Raw genomic sequence first — 23,052 nt, 5'->3', positions numbered from 1 at the left:
CAGACATTCCATCCGGGGGAGTGGTAACTCCACCCGGAGATTTTTGCCCAACTAACTCAATTGTGGGGCATTCCAGACATGGATCTGATGGCGTCTCGTCAGAACTTCAAGGTTCCTTGCTACGGGTCCAGATCCAGGGATCCCAAGGCGACTCTAGTAGATGCACTAGTAGCACCTTGGACCTTCAGCCTAGCTTATGTATTTCCACTGTTTCCTCTCATTCCCAGGCTGGTAGCCAGGATCAAACAGGAGAGGGCCTCGGTGATCTTGATAGCTCCTGTGTGGCCACGCAGGACTTGGTATGCAGACCTGGTGAATATGTCATCGGTTCCACCATGGAAGCTACCTTTGAGACAGGACCTTCTTGTTCAGGGTCCATTCGAACATCCAAATCTGGTCTCCCTCCAGCTGACGGCTTGGAAATTGAACGCTTGATTCTATCAAAGCGTGGGTTTTCAGATTCTGTGATAGATACTCTGGTTCAGGCCAGAAAACCAGTAACTAGAAAGATTTACCATAAAATATGGAAAAGATATATCTGTTGGTGTGAATCCAAAGGATTCCCATGGAATAAGATAAAAATTCCTAAGATTCTCTCCTTTCTACAAGAAGGTTTGGAGAAAGGATTATCTGCAAGTTCTCTAAAGGGACAGATCTCTGCTTTATCTGTCTTACTACACAAAAGACTGGCAGCTGTGCCAGATGTTCAAGCATTTGTTCAGGCTCTGGTTAGGATCAAGCCTGTTTACAGACCTTTGACTCCTCCCTGGAGTCTAAATCTAGTTCTTTCAGTTCTTCAAGGGGTTCCGTTTGAACCTTTACATTCCATAGATATTAAGTTACTATCTTGGAAAGTTTTGTTTTTGGTTGCTATTTCTTCTGCTAGAAGAGTTTCAGAGTTATCTGCTTTGCAGTGTTCTCCGCCTTATCTGGTGTTCCATGTAGATAAGGTGGTTTTGCGTACTAAACCTGGTTTTCTTCCAAAGGTTGTTTCTAACAAGAATATTAACCAGGAGATAGTTGTACCTTCTTTATGTCCGAATCCAGTTTCAAAGAAGGAACGTTTGTTACACAATTTGGACGTAGTCCGTGCTCTAAAATTCTATTTAGAGGCTACAAAAGATTTCAGACAAACATCTTCTTTGTTTGTTGTCTATTCTGGTAAAAGGAGAGGTCAAAAAGCGACTTCTACCTCTCTTTCCTTTTGGCTTAAAAGCATCATCCGATTGGCTTACGAGACTGCCGGACGGCAGCCTCCTGAAAGAATCACAGCTCACTCCACTAGGGCTGTGGCTTCCACATGGGCCTTCAAGAACGAGGCTTCTGTTGACCAGATATGTAAGGCAGCGACTTGGTCTTCACTGCACACTTTTTCCAAATTTTACAAATTTGATACTTTTGCTTCTTCGGAGGCTATTTTTGGGAGAAAGGTTTTGCAAGCCGTGGTGCCTTCCGTTTAGGTAACCTGATTTGCTCCCTCCCTTCATCCGTGTCCTAAAGCTTTGGTATTGGTTCCCACAAGTAAGGATGACGCCGTGGACCGGACACACCAATGTTGGAGAAAACAGAATTTATGCTTACCTGATAAATTACTTTCTCCAACGGTGTGTCCGGTCCACGGCCCGCCCTGGTTTTTTAATCAGGTCTGATGAATTATTTTCTCTAACTACAGTCACCACGGTACCATATGGTTTCTCCTATATTTTTCCTCCTGTCCGTCGGTCGAATGACTGGGGTGGGCGGAGCCTAGGAGGGACTATATGGCCAGCTTTGCTGGGACTCTTTGCCATTTCCTGTTGGGGAAGAGATATTCCCACAAGTAAGGATGACGCCGTGGACCGGACACACCGTTGGAGAAAGTAATTTATCAGGTAAGCATAAATTCTGTTTTTTTTTGTCCTTCTGAGAATAGGGTAATCAAAATAATGTGCAATATGCATGTGAGGTCTGGCAAGTGGTCCATAAGGGCCTTACTTTTCTGCTGCTAAGGTCTTATTCATATACAGCCAAGCATTTTGGCTTCCAGGCAATGTGAACACGAGATCACGTTTGCGTTGCTCTTAACTTAAGTGGAATACAAATATCTCGCTCGCAAAAGAGCAATTTTGCACTCCACTCGTAATCTAGGCCTTTGTGGGTGTTAAGATTACAACAGAAAAAAATTAGATTGCTACTGTTGTGCCCTAAATAGTAATGTGTAACTGAAATTAGTGCTTTTTTAGTCAAGGTTTCAGCTATTTAGTAAGAAATGACCCATTTAACATGTCTTAACTTAAATCTTATAACTGCCATTAGAACATTTTGCTTTTAATATGGATGGGGCAAATAAACATGGCACTGACACTAGTGTAAGGGGCTGTGTGAAGTAAAATATATTCGCTACACATGCCTTTAAATATAGAGAAATCATCAGACAATAATTCAGCTTTTTTTCTTACATTATTTGTATAAACATTAGATTATTACCATAAACTGTTTCAAAATATTGTTGTTTTAATTTACGTCTGTAGCCCTTTTATATATAGCTGTAATTAGCATACTTTGATCCTATTTTAAGGCAAAACGCAAAAACTCTTTGGTATGACCGCCCGAGATACGTATTTCTTGAATTCTGCGTGGAGAACAGTCGAGATGTTAAGGTTGATATAGAAGATCATAAGGTAATATTCAGGTGAGTACAGTGCAATGGAAATAAAAAGTATTGTTACAGTTCAGTTGTGAGCAAACAAGGTGCTTAAAGGGACATTGCGGTCAAACATTAAATGCACATAGATTAATTAGATCTTTGAATAGAAACATTTTTGCAATATACATGTATTGGCAAAATGCTTCTAGTAAAAGTTATCACTATTTTAGAATTAACATTTTTCCCTGCACGTCAGTGGCGTATTTAGATTTTGTGCTGCCCGAAGCACTCAAAATTCTGCTCCCCCCCCCCTCCAAAGTTTTAGGCCTTTTTTGGCCATAATATTCTTTGGGTAGGGAGAAATGTTCATTTTTATTATGGTGTTTCCAGAGTAAATTGTCTCACTCACACACACCCATATATATAAACATACACACATACACAGACACACACACTCACACACACCCATACATATAAACATACACACATACACAGACACACACACTCACATACACCCATACATATAAACATACACACATACACAGACACACACACACACCCATACATATAAACATACACACATACACAGACACACACACACACACACACATACATATAAACATACACACACACACACACACACACACACACCCATACATATAAACATACACACAGACACACACACACGCATACATATAAACATACACACACACACACACATACATACATATAAACATACACACATACACAAACACACACACACACATACATATAAACATACACACATACATACATACACACACACACACATACATATAAACATACACACACACACCCATACATTTAAACATACACAGACACACACACACACATACATATAAACATACACACATACACAGACACACACACACACACACAATATATAAAAACATAAACCCAAACACAGATTTCTCTATACAATACTTCCCCAAACGCAATAGTAATTGCTGAAAGCCAACAGAACTAAAGACAATAGCAAGCTAAATAAAAGAAAGATTCAGAGCAATCTCTAAACTGTAAAGTTCCATGGGCAGCCTCTTATTATACCCCCCTAGAATGTGCAAAATCTCCCATTATATACCTGTATAATACTTCTAAAATAACTGTAAGTTTCTCACAAATATATCCACAAAAAAGTGCTGCCCTATCACAATCTGCTGCCCTAGGTAAGTGCCTTGTTTACCTAGGCAAAAATACGCCCCTGCTGCACGTGCATGTGAAGCATAGCTAGATATTCCTAGTGCACCAGCATTTTTAATACTGCAGCTGTTCAGAGCGCAAGTGGGGCTTGTATTATGTCAGTAATTAATAAACTGAGTCATTACCATATGGTGCAGCACCTTAGGGTCTCTGAGCAAGTGCTGTGTTTAAAATGCTGGTGCATGGTGCATACCCAATTTCTTTCCTATGGCATGGAGAGTTCACAACTTTATTCCAATTATTAGTGGGATATTCAACTCCTGGCCAGCAAGAGGAGGCAAAGAGCACCCCAGCAAAGCACTTCCCTTACCCATAATCCCCAGTCATTCTCTTTGCCTCTGTCAATGGAGGATGTGCGAATACAGTGTTTGAAGATATTTAATCCTTTAATGGGTACTCTGCAAGCAAGGATTGGGGTCTAGCTGTGTTCATGTCAATCTCTTTAGTAAGAGTAGTGGTGGCTTTTAGCAGTTAGAAGGCGGTGAGGTGGTCTGTGCTTTTCTTCTAATATTTTGTTATCCCTTTGCAGAAAACCAGGGTTGGTTACTCTGTTCTTTCTTTTACTGCAGGTCTATGACAGGAAGTGCAGTGCCTGTCACACCTAAGTAGCTGCTATCTGCCCTGCAGCTGGATCTACAGGTAAGTGCCCTTTCCTTCTAGGTACTGAAGGACAGCAGTTCAAAGGTTAACTCTCAAGTGAATCACTTTCTGTGACATAGCTATCCTGTCCGGATTATGGGTACATTTGGGGCAGCTTTATTGGCATATGAGTCATTGAAACAGAACTCCTCCGGCACTTTATTTGTATGAGAAAGTAAGGGTAAGGAGAGACTTAAATGACACTGAACCCAAATTTTTTTCTTTCATGATTCAGATAGAGCATGAAATTTTAAGCAACTTTCTAATTTACTCCTATTATCAATTTTTTTTCGTTCGCTTGCTATCTTTATTTTGAAAGCAGGAATGTAAATCTTAGCAGCAAGCCCATTTTAGGTTCAGCACCACGAATAGCGCTTGCTTATTTGATGCTTTCATTTACCCTCCAATAAGCAAGCATAACCCAGGTTCTCAACCAAAAATGGGCCGGTTCCTATGCATCATATTCCTGCTTTTTAAATAAAGATAGCAAGAGAACGAAGAAAATTTGATAATAGGAGTAAATTAGAAAGTTGCTTAAAATTGCATGCTCTATCTGAATCATGAAAGAAAAATGTTGGGTTTAGAGTCCCTTTAAGGGTTAATTTTCCCTCATAACTTGGTGGAAGGTGTCTAAGGGGTTTTTACTTGTCCCCTTATGTATTGCCTAGCTTAACCTTGAAGAGCGTTAGGATGGGTTTTGAATTGTATTATTCCATTGGGCCGTTTTTACTTTTCAAGCACTTATGAAGTGGCACAGTTTCTTTTCCGACCACTCACGTGACTTCCGCATTTCCAGTTTTACGGAGCGGATCTTCGTGAGTCTAAGTGTGTCGGCTTTGAGTCTAGGTGTATAGGCTTTGCTATTCGCCGATCGGATCGACTGACAAGGGGGAAGCGTAGCTGCAGGGTGTCCAGCTTTCTCTTGCTAGTGGGGTATAATTCCGGTCACGGTAGGAGCCTCAGACAACCTTGTCTAGGGTTGAGCCCTCAGTACTTTATATGATATTGGCCAACTAAATTTGATATTTAAATTGGGATTTAAATTTGATATTTCAATTCGATATTTAATTTTGATATTTAAATGTTCATTCTAAGTTGTCATTTCTAGTGGGACCTGTTTTTCTATAAGCTATGGACTCAAAACAGGATCAGCCTATCTCTATGGATAAATGTTTACTATGTTTGGAGGCCCAAATTGTCCTGCCTATGTAATCTTGCTCCTCATGCTTATCTAAAACTTTAAAATTTAAAGACAAGTTACTCCCTTCTGAGCCAAGTGTCTCTCAGGATAATGCTATGCGTGATATGCCTCAGCTTTCTCCTCAAACGTCCCAAGCTTTAGTTGTTTCTCATTCCGTGCCTTCTGTTTCTTCTCAAACTCCTGGGGGTGTTTATTTGCCAGGGGATTTTGCCGCACTGATAACTTCTGCAGTATCTGCGGCTTTGTCTGCTTTCCTTAATTCGGGTAAGCGTAAGAGGAAATCTAAACATTTGCCTGCTAGTAAGGTTTCTGACCCCTCTAAATCTGCACTGGTCAACCTTTCTCAAATGTCTGATGAGGAGAATACTTCAGTAACTTCTGAAGGTGAGATCTAAGACTATGACACTATGGGGGAAATATCTTCTGAATCTGAAGAAGTAAATTTTTCGATTTAAGCTTGAACATCTCCGGTTGCTTCTGAAGGAGGTCCTAGCTACTTTGGATGACTCTGAACCTTCGGTTGTTGTCAACCCCAAGAAGTCCTCTAAAATTAATAGAGTTTATGATTCTCCAACGTCTGAGGATGTTTTTCCTGTTCCAGACAAAATGTCTGAAATTATAACTCAGGAATGGGATAAGCCAGGGGTTCCTTTTTTGCCTTCCTCCGTTTTTAAAAAGATGTTCCCTGTTGCTGACAACATTTGGGACTCATGGAGCACAGTGCCTAAAGTAGAGGGAGCTATCTCTACTCTAGCTAAAAGAAGTACCATTCCTATAGAGGATAGTTGTTCTTTTAAGGATACAATGGAACTAGAGGCTTACTTAAAAAAGATGTACATCCATCAAGGATTACAGTGGCAACCTGCGGCAAGTATTGCAATGGTTGCGGGAGCAGCATCTTATTGGTGCCTGGGCCTGTCTGATCTAATATCAGAAGAGACTGTGGTAGAGGAGATCCAAGATAGGATCAAAGCTCTTAAACTGGCCAATACCTGTATCTATGATGCTAACATGCAGGTAATTAGACTGGGAGCTAAGATATCTAGCTTCACTGTTCTAGCTCGCAGAGCTCTCTGGTTAAAATCTTGGTCGGCTGATGTATCTTTAAAGGCCAAGCTTTTGGCTTTACCTTATAAAGGTAAAACTCTCTTTGGTCCTGGTCTGGCAGAAATAATTTCAGAGATTAAGGGTGAAAAGGGATCTTTCCTACCCCAGAATAAGAAGAATAGACCTAAGGGTCGACAGACTTCTAATTTTTGTTCCTTTCGCAACTTTAAGGGACAGAAGTCCTCCTCCTCTTCTTCTAAACCAGACCAATCCAGGTCCACTTGGAAATCCAGCCAATCTTGGAATAAAGGAAAGCAAAACAAGAAGCCTTCCGCTGATTCTAAATCAGCATGAAGGGCCCACCCCCAATACGATTTTGGATCAGGTGGGGGGCGGGCTTTCTTTTTTTCTTCAGGCTTGGATACGCGATGTCCCAGACCCATGGGCTGTGGACATAGTGTCCCAGGGTTACAAAATAGGATTCAAGTCCTGCCAAGACTATCCTCAAACCAAATAAAAAGGTAGGCCTTCTTATATTGCGTAGAGGACCTATCCTCACTGGGAGTTATTGTACCAGTCCCTCTAGAGGAACAGGTCTAGGATTCTATTCAAATCTATTTGTGGTTCCCAAAAAGGATCCGTCCCATCCTAGATCTAAAGTGTCTCAACTAATTCCTCAGGGTTCCGCCCTTCAAGATGGAAACTATTCGTTCCATTCTTCCATTAGTTCAGGAGGGTCAGTTCATGACGACCATAGACCTGAAGGACGCGCATGTACACTTTCCCATTCACAGGGATCATCAGCAGTTTCTAAGGTTTGCCTTTCTGGACAAGCATTTCCAGTTTATTGCTCTTCCGTTTGGTCTTGCCACAGCTCCCAGAATTTTTACAAAGTTTCTCGGAGCTCTATTGGCAGTGATCAGATCCCAGGGAATAGCTGTGGTGCCTTATCTAGATGACATCTTGGTTGAGGTTGAAATCTTTTCAAATAGCAAAATCTCACACAGAGATGTTGTTGTCTTTTCTACGTTCCCACGGGTGAATCTGGAAAAGAGTTCTCTAGTTTCTACTACAAGAATGTGTTTCCTAGGGACAATCATAGATTCCTTGTCCATGAAGATTTTTCTGACGGACGTCAGAAAATCCAAACTCTTGCTGCTTGCCTTTCTCTCCAGTCTGCTTTTCAACCAACAGTGGCTCAATGCATGGAGGTGATTCATCTGATGGTGGCTTCTATGGACATCATTCCTTTTGCTTGGTTCCATCTGTGACTGCTGCAGCTTTGCATGCTCAGTCAATGGAACGGAGACCATTTAGATTTATCACAGAGGATAAATCTGGACTCCCTAACAAGAGACTCTCTCTCGTTGTGGATTTTACAGGAACATCTGTCTCAAGGCACTTGTTTCCTGTGACCTTCCTAGGTAATTGTGACCACGGTTGCCAGCCTGTCAGGCTGGGAAGCTGTTTGGGGTTCTCTGAAAGCTCAGGGCCTGTGGTCTTGGGAAGAGTCTTCTCTTCCCATAAACATCTTGGAGTTGAGAGCAATCTTCAATGCCTTGACAGCTTGGCCTCAATTATCTTTAGTCTGGTTTATCAGATTCCAGTCGGACAACATCACCTCAGTGGCTTACATCAACCACCAGGGAGGAACTCTGAGTTCCTTGGCCATGAAGCAGGTGACTCGCATTCTGCAGTGGGTGGAAGCTCACGATTGTCTTCTATCTGCCATCCACATTCCAGGAGTGGACAATTGGGAGGTGGATTTTCTGAGCAGACAGACTTTTCATCCCGGGGAGTGGGCTCTACATCCGGAAGTGTTCTCCAGGATAACCCTCAGGTGGGGTGTTCCGGAGTTAGATCTGATGGCGTCTCGTCAGAACGCCAAGCTTCCAAAGTACGTTTCAAGGTCAAGAGATCCTCAGGCCGCCCTGATAGATGCTCTGGCAGTTCCTTGGGATTTCGGTCTAGCATACCTGTTTCTTCTGTTTGCTCTCCTTCCACAAGTCATTGCTCGTATCAAGCAGGATAGAGCGTCTGTGATTCTAATAGCTCCTGCTTGGCCTTGCAGGATCTGGTTTGCAGATATGGTGAAGATGTCATCTCTTCCACCTTGGATGCTACCTCTGAGGAAGGACCTTCTAATTCAGGGTCCATTCCTCTATCCAAATCTGGATTCTCTGAAGCTGATTGCTTGGAGATTGAACGCCTATTCTGTCTAGACGTGGTTTTTCGGAAGCGGTCATTGATACTATGCTTCAGGCTCGTAAACCTGTTACCCGCAAGATTTACCATAAGGTATGGTGTAAATACCTTTTTTGGTGCGAAGCTAAAGGTTTCTCCTGGAGCCGGGTGAGGATTCCCCGAATTTTATTGTTTCTTCAGGATGGCCTGGAGAAAGGTTTGTCAGTCAGTACTCTGAAGGGTTAGATTTCTGCTCTGTTTATTCTTTTGCACAAACGTCTGGCAGATTTACCAGATGTTCAAGCTTTTGTTCAGGCCCTGGTCAGAATCAGGCCTGTGTTTAAATCTGTTGTTCCTCCTTGTAGCCTTAACCTAGTTCTTAAAGTTTTACAGCAGGCTCTGTTTGAGCCGATGCATATTGTTGATATAAAGTTATCTTGGAAGGTTTTGTTTCTCCTTGCTATTTCTTCCACTCGTAGAGTTTCTCAGCTTTCAGCTTTGCAGTGTGATTCCCTGTACCTTATTTTTCATGCAGATAAGGCGGTCCTTTGTACTAAATTGGGGTTTCTCCCTAAGGTGGTGTCGGATCGAAATATTAATCAGGAAATTGTGGTTCCTTCTTTTTGTCCTAATCCTTCTTCTCATAAGGAGCGTCTTTTGCATAACTTGGATGTTGTGCATGCTCTACCTACAAGCTACTAAAGATTTTTTGGCAATCTTCTGCCCTGTTTGTTGTTGTTTCTGGAATGTGTAAGGGTCAGAAGGTTACTTATACTACTCTTTCCATCTGGTTAAGAAGTATGAGACTGCTGGACAACAGCCTCCTGAGAGAATTACGGCTCATTCCACTAGGGCTGTCGCCTCTTCTTGGGCTTTCAAAAATTAAGCCTCTGTGGAACAGATTTGCAAGGTGGCAACATGGTCCTCTTTGCATACTTTTTCCAAATTCTACAAATTTGATACTTTTGCCTCGGCTGAGGCCTCTTTTGGGAGAAAGGTTCTTCAAGCGGTGGCGCCTTCTGTTTAGGTCCTCCTGCCTTGTTTATTCCTTGTCCTCTAGCTTGGGTATTGGTTCCCCACTAGTAATTGGAATGACGTTGTGGACTCTCTATGTCATAGAAAAGAAAACAAAATTAATGCTTACCTGATAATTTTCTTCCTTTTTGGGAATGGAGAGTCCACGACCCCACCCTCTATTTTAATTATAATTCGGTAGTTTTTTTGAGTAAACCTCAGGCAGCCTTTTCACTCTTGTGTTTCTTCTTTTTCCATTTTCCTTCGGTTGAATGACTGGGGATTATGGGTAAGGGAAGTTACACTTAACAGCTTTGCTGGGGTGCTCTTTGCCTCCTCCTGCTGGCCAGGAGTTGAATATCCCACTAGTAATTGGAATGACGTTGTGGACTCTCCATGCCCAGAAAGAAAGAAATTTATCAGGCAAGCATAAATTCTGTTTTTTTTATTTTCATGATTCTGCTAGAGCATGCAATTTTAAGCAACTTTCTTATTTACTCCTTATTATTTTTTCTTCATTGTCTTGGTACCTTTATTTGAAAAGCAAGAATGAAAGCTTAGGAGCCGGCCCATTTTAGGCTCAGCACCTGGGTAGCGCTTGCTGATTGGTGGCTAAATGCCAGCCCATTTTTGATTCAGAACCCTGGATAGCACTTGCTGTTTTTTGACTACATTTAGCCACCAATCAGCAAGCGCTATCCAGTGTGCTGAACCAAAAATGGACCAGCTCCTAAGTTTTCATTCCTGCTTTTTCAAATAAAGATACCAAGAGAAAGAATGACAATTGATAAGGAGCACATTAGAAAGTTTCTTAAAATTTGGATTTTATATCCTTTTAACTAATTATATATATATATATATATATATATATATATATATATATATATATATATATATATATATATATATATATATTCTGCCAGTATAAATATACTACAAGGCATATTTTATCCTTTATATAGTACAAAGTAGGGTAGGTGCTGCTCGGGAGAAGTCCTGCAGTCTAGCATGGAAAGAGGTGATAATCGAAGATGCAAGGAGCAGGCAGGAGTTTATTTGTTGATTAGTGAGGATAGGTAGTGGGGAGCAGCATTGGTAAGGGCTTTGTAGAAAAGGGTCAGAATTTAGAATTTAATTCTGCTGTGAATGGGGAGCCAGTGAAGGGACTCACAGAGAGGTGCAGCTAATACAGAGCGACGGGAAAGGTGGATTAGCCTGGCAGAGGTATTTAGAATAGATTGAAGGGGGGGAGACGTGGGAGAGAGGAAGGCCAGTGAGTAGGTTATTGCAGTAGACAAGTCAGAAAATTACAAGGGAGTGTATTATTTGCTTTGTGATGTCAGCGCACAGAAATGGGCGAATTTTGGAAATATTGAATAGATGGTTGTGGCAGGTTGAAGAGAGTGATTGGATATGGGGTATGAAAGACATACTGGAGCCAAGTGTATGCCCAAGGCTTGTGGTGATGGGGAGATAGTGATTTTGTTGACAGGGATAGAAAAGTCAGAAATCAGAGTAGAGCTAGAGGGGGAATTAGAAGGAATTTAGCCTTGGACATGTTAATCTTTAGGTGGTGAGAGCCCATCCAGGAAGAAATGCTGGATAAGCAGTTGCTGTCAGAATAAAGGACAGGGGGAGAGAGAGCAGGTGTGTTGAGAGGTAGATCTGAGTGTCATCAGCATATAGCTGATATTTAAATCCAACGCTATTGATAAGTTTACCCAGTGAAGAAGTATAAATGGAGAAGAGTAGAAGACCCAGGACAGAACCTTGAGGTACTCCAACAGACAGAGACATTGATGAGGAGGAGTCGCCAGCAAATAACACAGAAAAGGACCTGCAAGAAAGATAAGAGTGGATCTAAGAGAACACAGTGTCACAAAGACCAAGAGAGCTGAGGGTCTGTAGGAGGAGGGTGTGGTCAACTGTGTCGAAGGCAGCTGACAGGTCAAGTAAGATAAGTGTAGAGTAGTGACTGTTACTTTAAGGAGAAATTAGATAATAACCTTGGTGAAGGAAGTTTCAGTTGGGGATGGAAGCCAGATTGCAGGGGGTCAAGCAAAGAGTTGGAACTTTGCTTTGGATAGTATGTGTTTTGTTAAAAAAGTATTCTGAAAGCTCTTGAGCACTAAAGACAGATGGAGGGGTGGTGCAGGTGGGTAGAGGAGAGAGTTGACAGTAGAGAAAAGTCATTTAGGATTTGAGTAAAGAGAAGATATACGAGAAGAGAAGTAGGTTTGCTTGGTTAAGTGAAGAGCAGATGTGTATGAATGAAGAAAGAACCTATGGTGGATGATATCAGATTTAGAGGGAGATTTCCTCCAGACATGCTTAGCAGTGCGGAAGCATTTTTGCAAGTAGTGCGTTTACTGAGTGCCAGGGCAGTAACTGATGGTGTGGGGTTTTGCGCAGTTGAGGAGGAGGAAGAGTATCTAGTGCAGAGTATTTTTAAAGTGGGCTGTAGCAAGATCAGGGCATGTTATAGTGGAAGTATGAGGGAGGCGATAAGAATATGTTTTGAAAATTAGAGTGTGCAGATTTCTACAGGTATGTGGGCTAGAAGGAGACGTGGGTTTAGCCAATACATTAATATTATAGGTAAGCAGGTGGATAAGAAATGGGAAATGATAAGCATGATGTATGTAATGTAATATATTTCTTATATTTTGTTGTACAGCTGTATAAATGAAGATAACATTCAAATGTACAATGAGATCCAGTTGTATGACAGAGTGCAACCAAAGGTATGTCTGCTTAGGATAATGATCTTCATCTTCATGTTGCTGGGATGGTTTCCTTATTCTAAAGCAACTATTTAATATACTGTTTGTATGTAGGACTCACGGGAGAAGCGATCTGACAGATCTATAACCTGTTTTCTAAGGAAATGGAAAGAAAAAGTAGCCTGGCCACGACTTACAAAAGAAAACCATAAGGTAGGACCTGCCTGGGCAAAACTTAATGAGACTTATAACTTATCATAAGTAAGATGTCCATATTGAGAACACAATGCTTGCAGAAATTTGTCAGGGGGGGGGGGCATTAATAAAATGCTCCAAACAACATAATATTAGTGTCAACGTGCAGCTGGAGAGAGAGTTGCTTGCTGTGCATCATTTTAAACGTGGTAGTTCATATACTTTTTTGTTAATCTATGTTTTTCTGGTGTATCTATAGCAATTTCTGTAAATTTTCTATTTCAGGTCACCATACATTTAAACTTGTAAAGACATATGCATAGTTGTTTTGGACACTTACGGCTAGATTACGAGTTGTGCGTTAGGGTAAAAAAGCAGCATTAAGAGGTCCTAACGCTGTTTTTTTATGCCCGCTGCTATCACGAGTCTTGCAGGTTTAGGGGCACCGCACACTTGTTTGGCCTTACCGCAAAACGACTTAAGTAAACTTTGTAAAGTCTTTTTTCTATGGGACTTCCATAGCGCTGATATTACGAGTCTGTCCTGGGAGGCCAAAAAGTGAGCGGTACAGCCTACCCTGTCAAGATCCCTAAGGCATTTAAAAGTCAGTAGTTATGAGTTTTATGGTACAACGCCGTAACATAAAACTCATAACTAAAGTGCTAAAAAGTACACTAACACCCATAAACTACCTATTAACCCCTAAACCGAGGCCCTCCCGCATCGCAAACACTATAATAAAAATGTTAACCCCTAATCTGCCGCTACGGACACCGCCGTCACCTACATTATATTTATGAGCCCCTAATCTACTGCCCCCAACATCGCCGACACCTACATTATATCTATTAACCCCTAATCTGCCTTCCCCAATGTCACCGCCACCTACATTATATTATTAACCCCTAATCTGCCACTCCGGACACCGCCGCCACCTACATTATATTTATGAACCCCTAATCTGCTGCCCCCAACATCGCCAACACCTACATTATATCTATTAACCCCTAATCTGCCTTCCCCAATGTCGCCGACACCTACATTATATTATTAACCCCTAATCTGCCGCCACCAACGTCGCCGCCACTATATTAAAGTTATTAACCCCTAAACCTAAGTCTAACCCTAAACCTAACACCCCCTAACTTAAATATAATTTAAATAAATCTATATAAATATTACTGTCATTAACTAAATTATTCCTATTTAAAACTAAATACTTACCTATAAAATAAACCCTAAGCTAGCTACAATATAACTAATAGTTACATTGTAGCTAGCTTAGGGTTTATTTTTATTTTACAGGCAAGTTTGTATTTATTTTAACTAGGTAGAATAGTTATTAAATAGTTATTAACTATTTAATAACTACCTAGCTAAAATAAATACAAAAGTACCTGTAAAATAAAACCTAACCTAAGTTACAATAACACCTAACACTACACTATAATTAAATAAATTTACTAAATTAAATACAATTAAATAAATTACACACAATTAGATAAAGTAAATTAAATTAGCTAAAGTACAAAAAGAAACCCCACTAAATTACAGAAAATAATAAACAAATTACAGATATTTAAACTAATTACACCTAATCTAATAGCTCTATTAAAATAAAAAAAGCCCCCCAAAATAAAAAAATAAAAACCTAGCCTAAACTAAACTACCAATAGCCCTTAAAAGGGCCTTTTGCGGGGCATTGCCCCAAAGTAATCAGCTCTTTTTACCTGTAAAAAAAAAATACAAACAACCCCCCCAACAGTAAAACCCACCACCCACACAACCAACCCCCCAAATAAAATACTATCTAAAAAAAACCTAAGCTCCCCATTGCCCTGAAAAGGGCATTTGGATGGGCATTGCCCTTAAAAGGGCAGTTAGCTCTTTTGCCGCCCAAAGTCCCTAACCTAAAAATAAAACCCACCCAATACACCCTTAAAAAAACCTAACACTAACCCCCTGAAGATCGATTTACCGGGAGACGTCTTCATCCAAGCCGGGCCGAAGTCCTCAACGAAGCTGGGAGAAGTCTTCATCCAAGCCGGGCGAAGTGGTCCTCCAGCTGGGCAGAAGTCTTCATCCAGACGGCATCTTCTATCTTCATCCATCCGGCGCGGAGCGGGTCCATCTTCAAGACATCCGATGCGGAGCATCCTCTTCTGCCGACGGACTAACGACGAATGAAGGTACCTTTAAGTGACGTCATCCAAGATGGGGTCCCTTAGATTCCGATTGGCTGATAGAATTCTATCAGCCAATCGGAATTAAGGTAGAAAAAATCCTATTGGCTGATGCAATCAGCCAATAGGATTAAAGTTCAATCCTATTGGCTGATCCAATCAGCCAATAGGATTGAGCTCGCATTCTATTGGTTGATTGGAACAGCGCTGCAGGTAAGTGAGCGGTGAGGGAAAACTGCTCGTTCGCACCGCACAGCCTCTAACGTAAAACTCGTAATCTAGGTGTTAGTTTGCTCAGTGATTTAATTACACAATTTTTTTCATATATTTGTAAGATGTTCATAGAGAGAATATGGGTGTCTGCAGAAACTGTTCTGGGCGGGAAAATTAAATAATTGAAGTGCCCCAAACAAGATAATATAAGTGGAAACATGTGCAGTAGGAGAGTGTTGCTCGCTGTGCATAAGCTGTGCACCATTTTAAACATGGTGTCTCACTAGCATCAAAACAGTGATTCCAGTGGGTGCTTATGTGTATATATAAGGACCAAACTCTTAGGGGATGTGGATTTTCCTCATCCTGCCTCCCCAGACAATCATGGTTAGAAATATCCAGCAAAACGGCCCTCAACCATCCAGATATGAGAGGTGATAACAGAATACTTCAGTGACTCATTTAAAATTAGAAAATAAACCACTATTTTCATTTTTAAACTATAATGTATGTTGATAAACCGTTACTGGTATTTTTTTTTTTTTTTTTTTAAAGTCTATTGCAAATTTCTAACTACAAGAAATTGTCCTCCATAAAATGTAATTAAAAAATGGCAGTAAATGATCTAGAGTCCTTTGTTTCCATTAAATAAGGATTTAGCTACAATGCTGATTAGATGTAGGTTACCTTCAAGTGTGAACTGTACAAATGGCTATATAACAGCTATGCAAAACAATTAAATGATGGGAGATTCTAAGTAACCAGTAGCACTGCAAACAGTTTAGTATAAAGTCCTGATTTAGCACATTTGGTGTTTAATAACATTAATTTCACACATATATATATATATATCGATCACATGTAGATCTACTGACATACTCAGCAAAAAAAGAGGACACATCCTTACTAAAATTCAGAAACCCCTAATGAAGTATTAGCATGATTGTTGTGAATAACTTCTGTAACGAATTGAACTGGTCTTGTGTCATATTTTTTTTTAGCCATCTTGGCTAGCTGTAGACTTTGATAACTGGAGAGACTGGGACTCTGAAGAGGAAGGCGAGATGGCTATGGCTGAACATTACCTAGATGTAAGTAATCCTAATGGGATTGCCTGTAACATCATAATTAAAGGGACACTATAATAGAAAAAAAATGTCTGCCTTATAAATAAGAAATATTTAAATACTTACATTTTTGCCTAATAAAAAGTGAAGCAGAAGTGGTTTAATTTAAATGGCAACTAATATATCAGTAGTACTGTTCCAACTAATGCTAAATGGGAGAGAGAGAGAGAGATACCTCACTAGTGACCCATGTATGTTTAGGCAGGTAATCTTGTATCATCAAGATGCGTGTGCATTTGTAAGGTGTTATCATTAATTCTTACTAACAAACAATATTTTCACATTTATTTTAGTGATAATGAGGACCATCCGATTGGTGGTTCTTCAAAAGGCACAGGATGTGAGGATTTCCCAGTTAGTTAGAAATCAGCCATTTAAACATTTACATACAAAAATCCAGTTTGGCTTTGCTTACTTATTTCCTTAAAGCAGCTGCCCAAAGCTATAATTGTAGGTGTGCCAAGCAGCAGACATAAATTAAATAGTTCACTTGTGCCCCCTGTTGGTGAAGAGGGAGAGAAAAGAGGTCATGTCCTTGCTAGTAAACACGATTAGATGAGATGATGTGGGTATAGGGAAAAAGCAAGAGAGCACGAGAAAGGGTTAAAGGGACATTAAACCCATTTTTTTTCATGATCTAGAAAGAGAATGCAATTTTAAGTACATTTTTTAATTTACTTCTATTATCTATCGCCTAGATTTAGAGTTCTGCGTTAGCCGTCAAAAGTAGCGTTAAGGGCTCCTACCGCTGCTTTTTACCGCCCGCTGGTATTTAGAGTCAGCCAGGAAAGTGTCTAACGCTCACTTCCAAGCCGCGACTTTTCCATACCGCAGATCCCCTTACACCAATTGCGTAGCCTATGTTTTCAATGGGATCTGCCTAACGCCGGTATTTAGAGTCTTGGCTGAAGTGAGCGGTACACCATCTACCGACAAGACTCCATCCGCAGAAAAAAGTCAGTAGTTAAGAGCTTTCTGGGCTAACGCCAGTTTATAAAGATCTTAACTACTGTGCTCTAAAGTACACTAACACCCATAAACTACCTATGTACCCCTAAACCGAGGTCCCCCCACATCGCCGCCACTCTAATAAAAAATTTTAACCCCTAATCTGCCGACCGCACACCGCCGCCACCTACATAATATTTATTAACCCCTAATCTGCCCCCCCAACGTCGCTGCTACCTACCTACACTTATTAACCCTAATCTGCCGACCGGACCTTGCCGCCACTATAATAAAGCTCTCATTCTAATTAATAAGTGTAGGTAAGGTAGCGGCGACATTGGGGGGGCAGATTAGGGGTTAATACTATTTATTATAGGGTTTGCGAGGCGGTTTGCGAGTGCGGCGATTTAGGGGTTAATACATTTATTATAGTGGCGGCGATGTCCGGTCGGCAGATTAGGGGTTAATAAGTGTAGGTAGGTAGCGGCGACATTGGGGGTGGCAGATTAGGGGTTAATAAATATAATATAGGTGTCGGCAATGTTAGGGGCAGCAGATTAGGGGTACATAGGTATAATGTAGGTTGCGGCGGTGTACGGAGCGGCAGATTAGGGGTTAATAATATAATGCAGGTGTCAGCGATAGTGGGGACGGCAGATTAGGGGTTAATAAGTGTAAGGTTAGGGGTGTTTAGACTCGGGGTTCATATAAGGGTGTTAGGTGCAGACTTAGAAACTGTTTCCCTATAGGAAACAATGGGGCTGCGTTAGGAGTTTAACGCTGCTTTTTTGCAGGTGTTAGGTTTTTTTTCAGCCCAAACTGCCCCATTGTTTCCTATGGGGGAATTGTGCACGAGCACGTTTTTCCAGCTAGCCGCTACCGTAAGCAACGCTGGTATTGAGAGTTGAAGTGGCGGTAAATATGCCTGTACGCTCATTTTTTGGAGCCTAACGCAGCCCTTCAGAGAACTCTAAATACCTGCGTTGTTTAGAAGCAGCGCTAGAAAAAAAACACGCGTAGCTAACGCACCCCTTTGGCCGCAAAACTCTAAATCTAGGCGTATGTTTCTTCATTCTTTTGATATCCTTTGCTGAAAGGCATATCTAGATAGGCTTAGTAGCTGTTGATTGGTAGCTGCACATAGATGCCTCATGTGATTGGCTCACCTATGTGCATTGCTATTTCTTCAGCAAAGGATATCTAAAGAATGAAGCAAATTCCCTGAATCATGAAAGAAACATTTTAGGTTTAGTGTCCCTTTAAGGGTAGGAATTCAGTTATAAGACAATACATACTTCTGCTTATATTAATCTCCTTTTTTTTTTTTAGCTAATCAACAGTGTAAAGGACAAGGGAGCTCCGCCCTCTATGGATGACCTAGATGATTTAGATGTAAGTGTAGGTGGCGGTATTATTTTATCTGAAATAAGTGCATTTTAGTCTATTGATTACACATATAGATAGATCACAATATATTGGAATACAATCACTAAATCATTTGTAGATCACTCCTTGTATAGAACATAATTGATTTTGTATATAGATTTTGATAAGCTTTTAAAAAAGCTTATCAGATATTTTTGTATAAAAGAAAAAGCGGTTACATTGAAAATGTTCTAGAAAGAAGGTCGTTGATAAGATATTCTGGTGTATTAGAATCTATCATTTGACAGAATAATAACAAAAACAAAAATAAATAGAATGTGGATTAGACAGCTAAGAGATTATTTTTTGTCACTATATTTGTTATTTTTCTCAGTATGAAAACAAGCACCAATTCAGCCCTATTTTTTAAAAGGTACAGTGATGTATTTCTTACAAATATGTCAAAAACCCAGGCAGATTGAGAAATACAGGGGCAGAACTGTGCATGAGCTTGCAATGCTGATATATAGAAACAAATGGAGAAAATACGTCAGTGAATTAAATGCCACAAACAAACCAAATTCTTAAAAGTGTACACAGCTGTCCAACCACCTGCCTGCTAGGGGCTTTATAAGCTTTGTGTGATCTAAGTGGTATCTACAACACATTTGTTATCTACTAACAGCTACAAAGTTTCACTGATAATAAGAGACCGTTGATGTGCAAGAAAATCATTAGTTTTAATTATTTTACATAAAAATGCAGAGCGCTTCATATTATGCCCAGGAAGTAAACTTCATTTTTTTAAGGAAAATTGCACCTACCTACTATGATAAACTCAGATGAGACACTCAAAGGCAGTCTGATATACCTTTATTACAGATGTCATGTTTATTTGCAAAAACAAAAAATAGATATATTTTCCAAATGATTTTCTCAATATACTTGCATTTATTAAAATGCTTAGGTTGAAAGATATTGTAAAACACTTACCACACAGCTCCTTTATACATGATCGATCTGTGTAGGGAAAATCTAACATTTAGCGGGGTCTAAAGGGGATTCATTAAATTTATAAATATAAGTACAAGGTTCTGTTTCTGAAGGAATCTGTGTAAAATGAACCTACTAATATAATGTATTTTATGAAGGTAAAAATGTATTATTGTGATAACAGCTAAAACTCTTATCTATAAAACTTAGCACACTGTAAATAAAGTTAAAATATAAAAAAATGTGGTGTTTCCCAAAACACAAAATGGCATAGTGTTGTCCCTTTAAGTGCAAAGCCTCTGAAATTCATATGCAAAAAGTGTCACAAGTGTCTCACACAGTAACAGATAGAGAATTTACATAACATGCTAATTTTCCTATATCCCAATTAAATTTGAGTGTATGCTGGGAGTGCTTTAACTGTTATTATTGTGAATTGGTGCACCTGAATGTTGGGGGGGAAAAAAGGTTAAAATCAAATAATCTGAAATAAGTTGCAGTTTTTGCAGAGGACCATTATGTACTACAAACTACTTGTGGCAAAAGTGATTTATTTATTATTAATCAACCATACTCTTTTATTCAACTTTTAGGATGAAATATGAGAGAATAACATAATAAATTTACTGATCTGGTCCATGGGGATTTGCAAAGATGGTGTCTGGAAATATTCATCATGAAGTCATCTCCTTTTGGCCATCTGAATAATATCTAGCTGTTTTAATTTCCCAAAGCAGTGTTGTCATATTCAACTAATACAATGATTCTTATATCAGAGAATGTATTTGAAAAAAGCTGAGAAATATATAACACACATATTTCACAAATAAGAACATTTATATAACTGCAAAAATTCTTTCTTGGTTGTACTACATTATTTTACTATTTTTATTTTTTTCCTAGGACCACTGTGGCAATTAAAAAGGATATATAGTTGTGAAAAAAATTTAAATAAATATACATTACAAATTATCTCAGCTGTTCTTGTTTTCAAATTTTTACATTAATAAAGTAATTATTTTTTGATTTACAGTATTATGTTTCTTTTTGTGTATCTGTTACACTTTCACAAGAATAAATCTGTGAAATGATCTGAATTCCACGAGTGGCCACCTTCTTCGACATTCAGCAGTTAACGAAACTGCTGAATGCACATGTATTCATTTGTAATACATTTACTTGACATCACCTACAATTTCTTATTTTTTTTTTTTTATAATTTTTATTGAGGTTAAAATATCACATATAAAATCATCAAGTGCAACGAAGTGAACAATATAACATGACATAATAACCGTACATAGACAGAATCACAATATATGTATGTGCAACAGAAAGCTATTTCTCTTGTTAAGTGTATCCAGTCCACGGATCATCCATTACTTATGGAATATATTCTCCTTCCCAACAGGAAGCTGCAAGAGTCCACCCACAGCAAAGCTGCTATATAGCTCCTCCCCTAACTGCCATATTCAGTCATTCTCTTGCAAGCCTCAACATAGATAGGAGGTTGTGAGAGTCTGTGGTGCTTTCTACTTAGTTTATTCTTCAATCAAAAGTTTGTTATTTTTAAATGGCACCGGAGTGTGCTGTTTATCTCAGGCAGTATTTGGAAGAAGAATCTGCCTGCGTTTTTCTATGATCTTAGCAGACGTAACTAAGATCCATTTGCTGTTCTCACACATTCTGAGGAGTGAGGTACTTCAGAGGGGGAATGGCGTGCAGGTTTTCCTGCAGATAAGGTATGTGCAGTAAAATATTTTTCTAGGAATGGAATTGACTAAGAAAATACTGCTGATACCGAAGTAATGTAAGTAAAGCCTTAAATGCAGCGATAGCGACTGGTATCAGGCTTATTAATAGAGATACATACTCTTGTAAAAATGTGTTTTAAAACGTTTGCTGGCATGTTTAATCGTTTTTTAACATATGTTTGGTGATAAAACTTATTGGGGCCTAAGTTTTTTCCACATGGCTGGCTTAAATTTTGCATAGAAACAGTTTCCTGAGGCTTTCCACTGTTATAGTATAAAAGTTACAGTTGGTGCAGTTAAAATTACAAACAGTGACATTCAGCTTCCCTCAGCAGTCCCCTGCATGCTATAGGACATCTCTGAAGGGCTCAAAAGGGCTTCAAAAGTAGGAGCTGTTATGACTGTTTAAAACATATTTTTCGTTTTGTTAATCTGTTTTTTGTATTAAGGGGTTAATCATCCATTTGCAAGTGGGTGCAATGCTCTGCTAACTTGTTACATACACTGTAAAAATTTTGTTAGTTTAACTGCCTTTTTTCACTGTTATTTCAAATTTTGGCAAAATTTGTTTCTCTTAAAGGCACAGTAACGTTTTATATATTTGCTTGTTAACTTGATTTAAAGTGTTTTCCAAGCTTACTAGTCTCATTATTAGTCTGTTCTAACATGTCTGACATAGAGGAAGCTCTGTGTTCATTATGTTTTAAAGCCATGGTGGAACCCCATCTTAGAATGTGTACCAGATGTACTGATTTCATGTTAAACAATAAAGATCATTTTTTGTCTTTAAAAACATTATCACCAGAGGATTCTGTCGTGGGGGTAGTTATGCCGACTAACTCTCCCCACGTGTCAGACCTTTTGACTCCCGCTTTAGGGACTCACGCTCAAATGGCGCCAAGTACATCAAGGGCACCCATAGCGTTTCTTTACCAGGGGATTCTGTCGAGGGGAAAGTTATGCCGACTAACTCTCCCCACGTGTCAGACCCTTCGACTCCCGCTTCAGGGACTCACGCTCAAATGGCGCCAAGTACATCAAGGGCGCCCATAGCGTTTATTTTACAAGACATGGCAAAGGTGGTGAATAATATTCTGGCAGCAGTATTAGTCAGACTACCTGAAATTAAAGGAAAGCAGTTAGCTCTGGGGGTAGATACAGAGCATACAGACGCTTTAAGAACCATGTATGATACTACCTCACAATATGCTTAGTCTGTGGGTGATTATTTTTATTTTTTTGACTCAGGGAAGATGATTTAACCTGATTCTGATATTTCTACATTTAAAATTTATGCTTGAGAACCTCCACTTGTTGCTCAGGGAGGCTTTGGCTGCTCTGAATGAATGTGTACAATCGCAGGGCCAGAGAAATTGTGTAGACTGGATAAATAATATGCAGTGCCGGTGTGTACTGATGTTTTTCCAATACCTAAAGAGGTTTACTAAAATTTTTTTTAATAAGGAATGGGATAGACCAGGTGTGCCGTTCTCTTCCCCTCCTATTTTTTAGAAGAATGTTTTCTAATAGTTACCACCACACGGGACTTCTGGCAGACAGTTCCTAAGGTGGAGAGAAGAGTTTCTACTCTAGCTAAGCGT

At 39.7% G+C, this 23,052-nt stretch overlaps 1 protein-coding gene across 2 annotated transcripts in view; it reads left to right on the top strand.

Annotated features, from left to right (window-relative positions):
- Window positions 1-23,052, top strand: part of LOC128646139 (alanyl-tRNA editing protein Aarsd1-B) — a 192,509-nt gene that overhangs the window by 49,277 nt on the left and 120,180 nt on the right. Inside the window, exons 2-7 of one of the 2 annotated variants that reach the window (XM_053699575.1) lie at window positions 2,558-2,671; window positions 12,628-12,694; window positions 12,788-12,886; window positions 16,266-16,355; window positions 18,669-18,731; window positions 20,291-20,669. In XM_053699575.1, the coding sequence (XP_053555550.1) occupies window positions 2,558-2,671; window positions 12,628-12,694; window positions 12,788-12,886; window positions 16,266-16,355; window positions 18,669-18,731; window positions 20,291-20,302 (445 nt within the window). In that variant the 3' untranslated portion in view covers window positions 20,303-20,669. Of the gene's footprint in view, window positions 1-2,557; window positions 2,672-12,627; window positions 12,695-12,787; window positions 12,887-16,265; window positions 16,356-18,668; window positions 18,732-20,290; window positions 20,670-23,052 lie in introns of those variants that run through there. The other variant, XM_053699577.1, reaches the window with a different exon arrangement.

Source organism: Bombina bombina, chromosome 1 (genome assembly GCF_027579735.1).
Source record: "Bombina bombina isolate aBomBom1 chromosome 1, aBomBom1.pri, whole genome shotgun sequence".
NCBI lineage: Eukaryota > Metazoa > Chordata > Amphibia > Anura > Bombinatoridae > Bombina > Bombina bombina.
The sequence above is the reverse complement of the archived record's forward strand: the minus strand, read 5'-3'. Positions and strand labels throughout refer to the sequence as shown.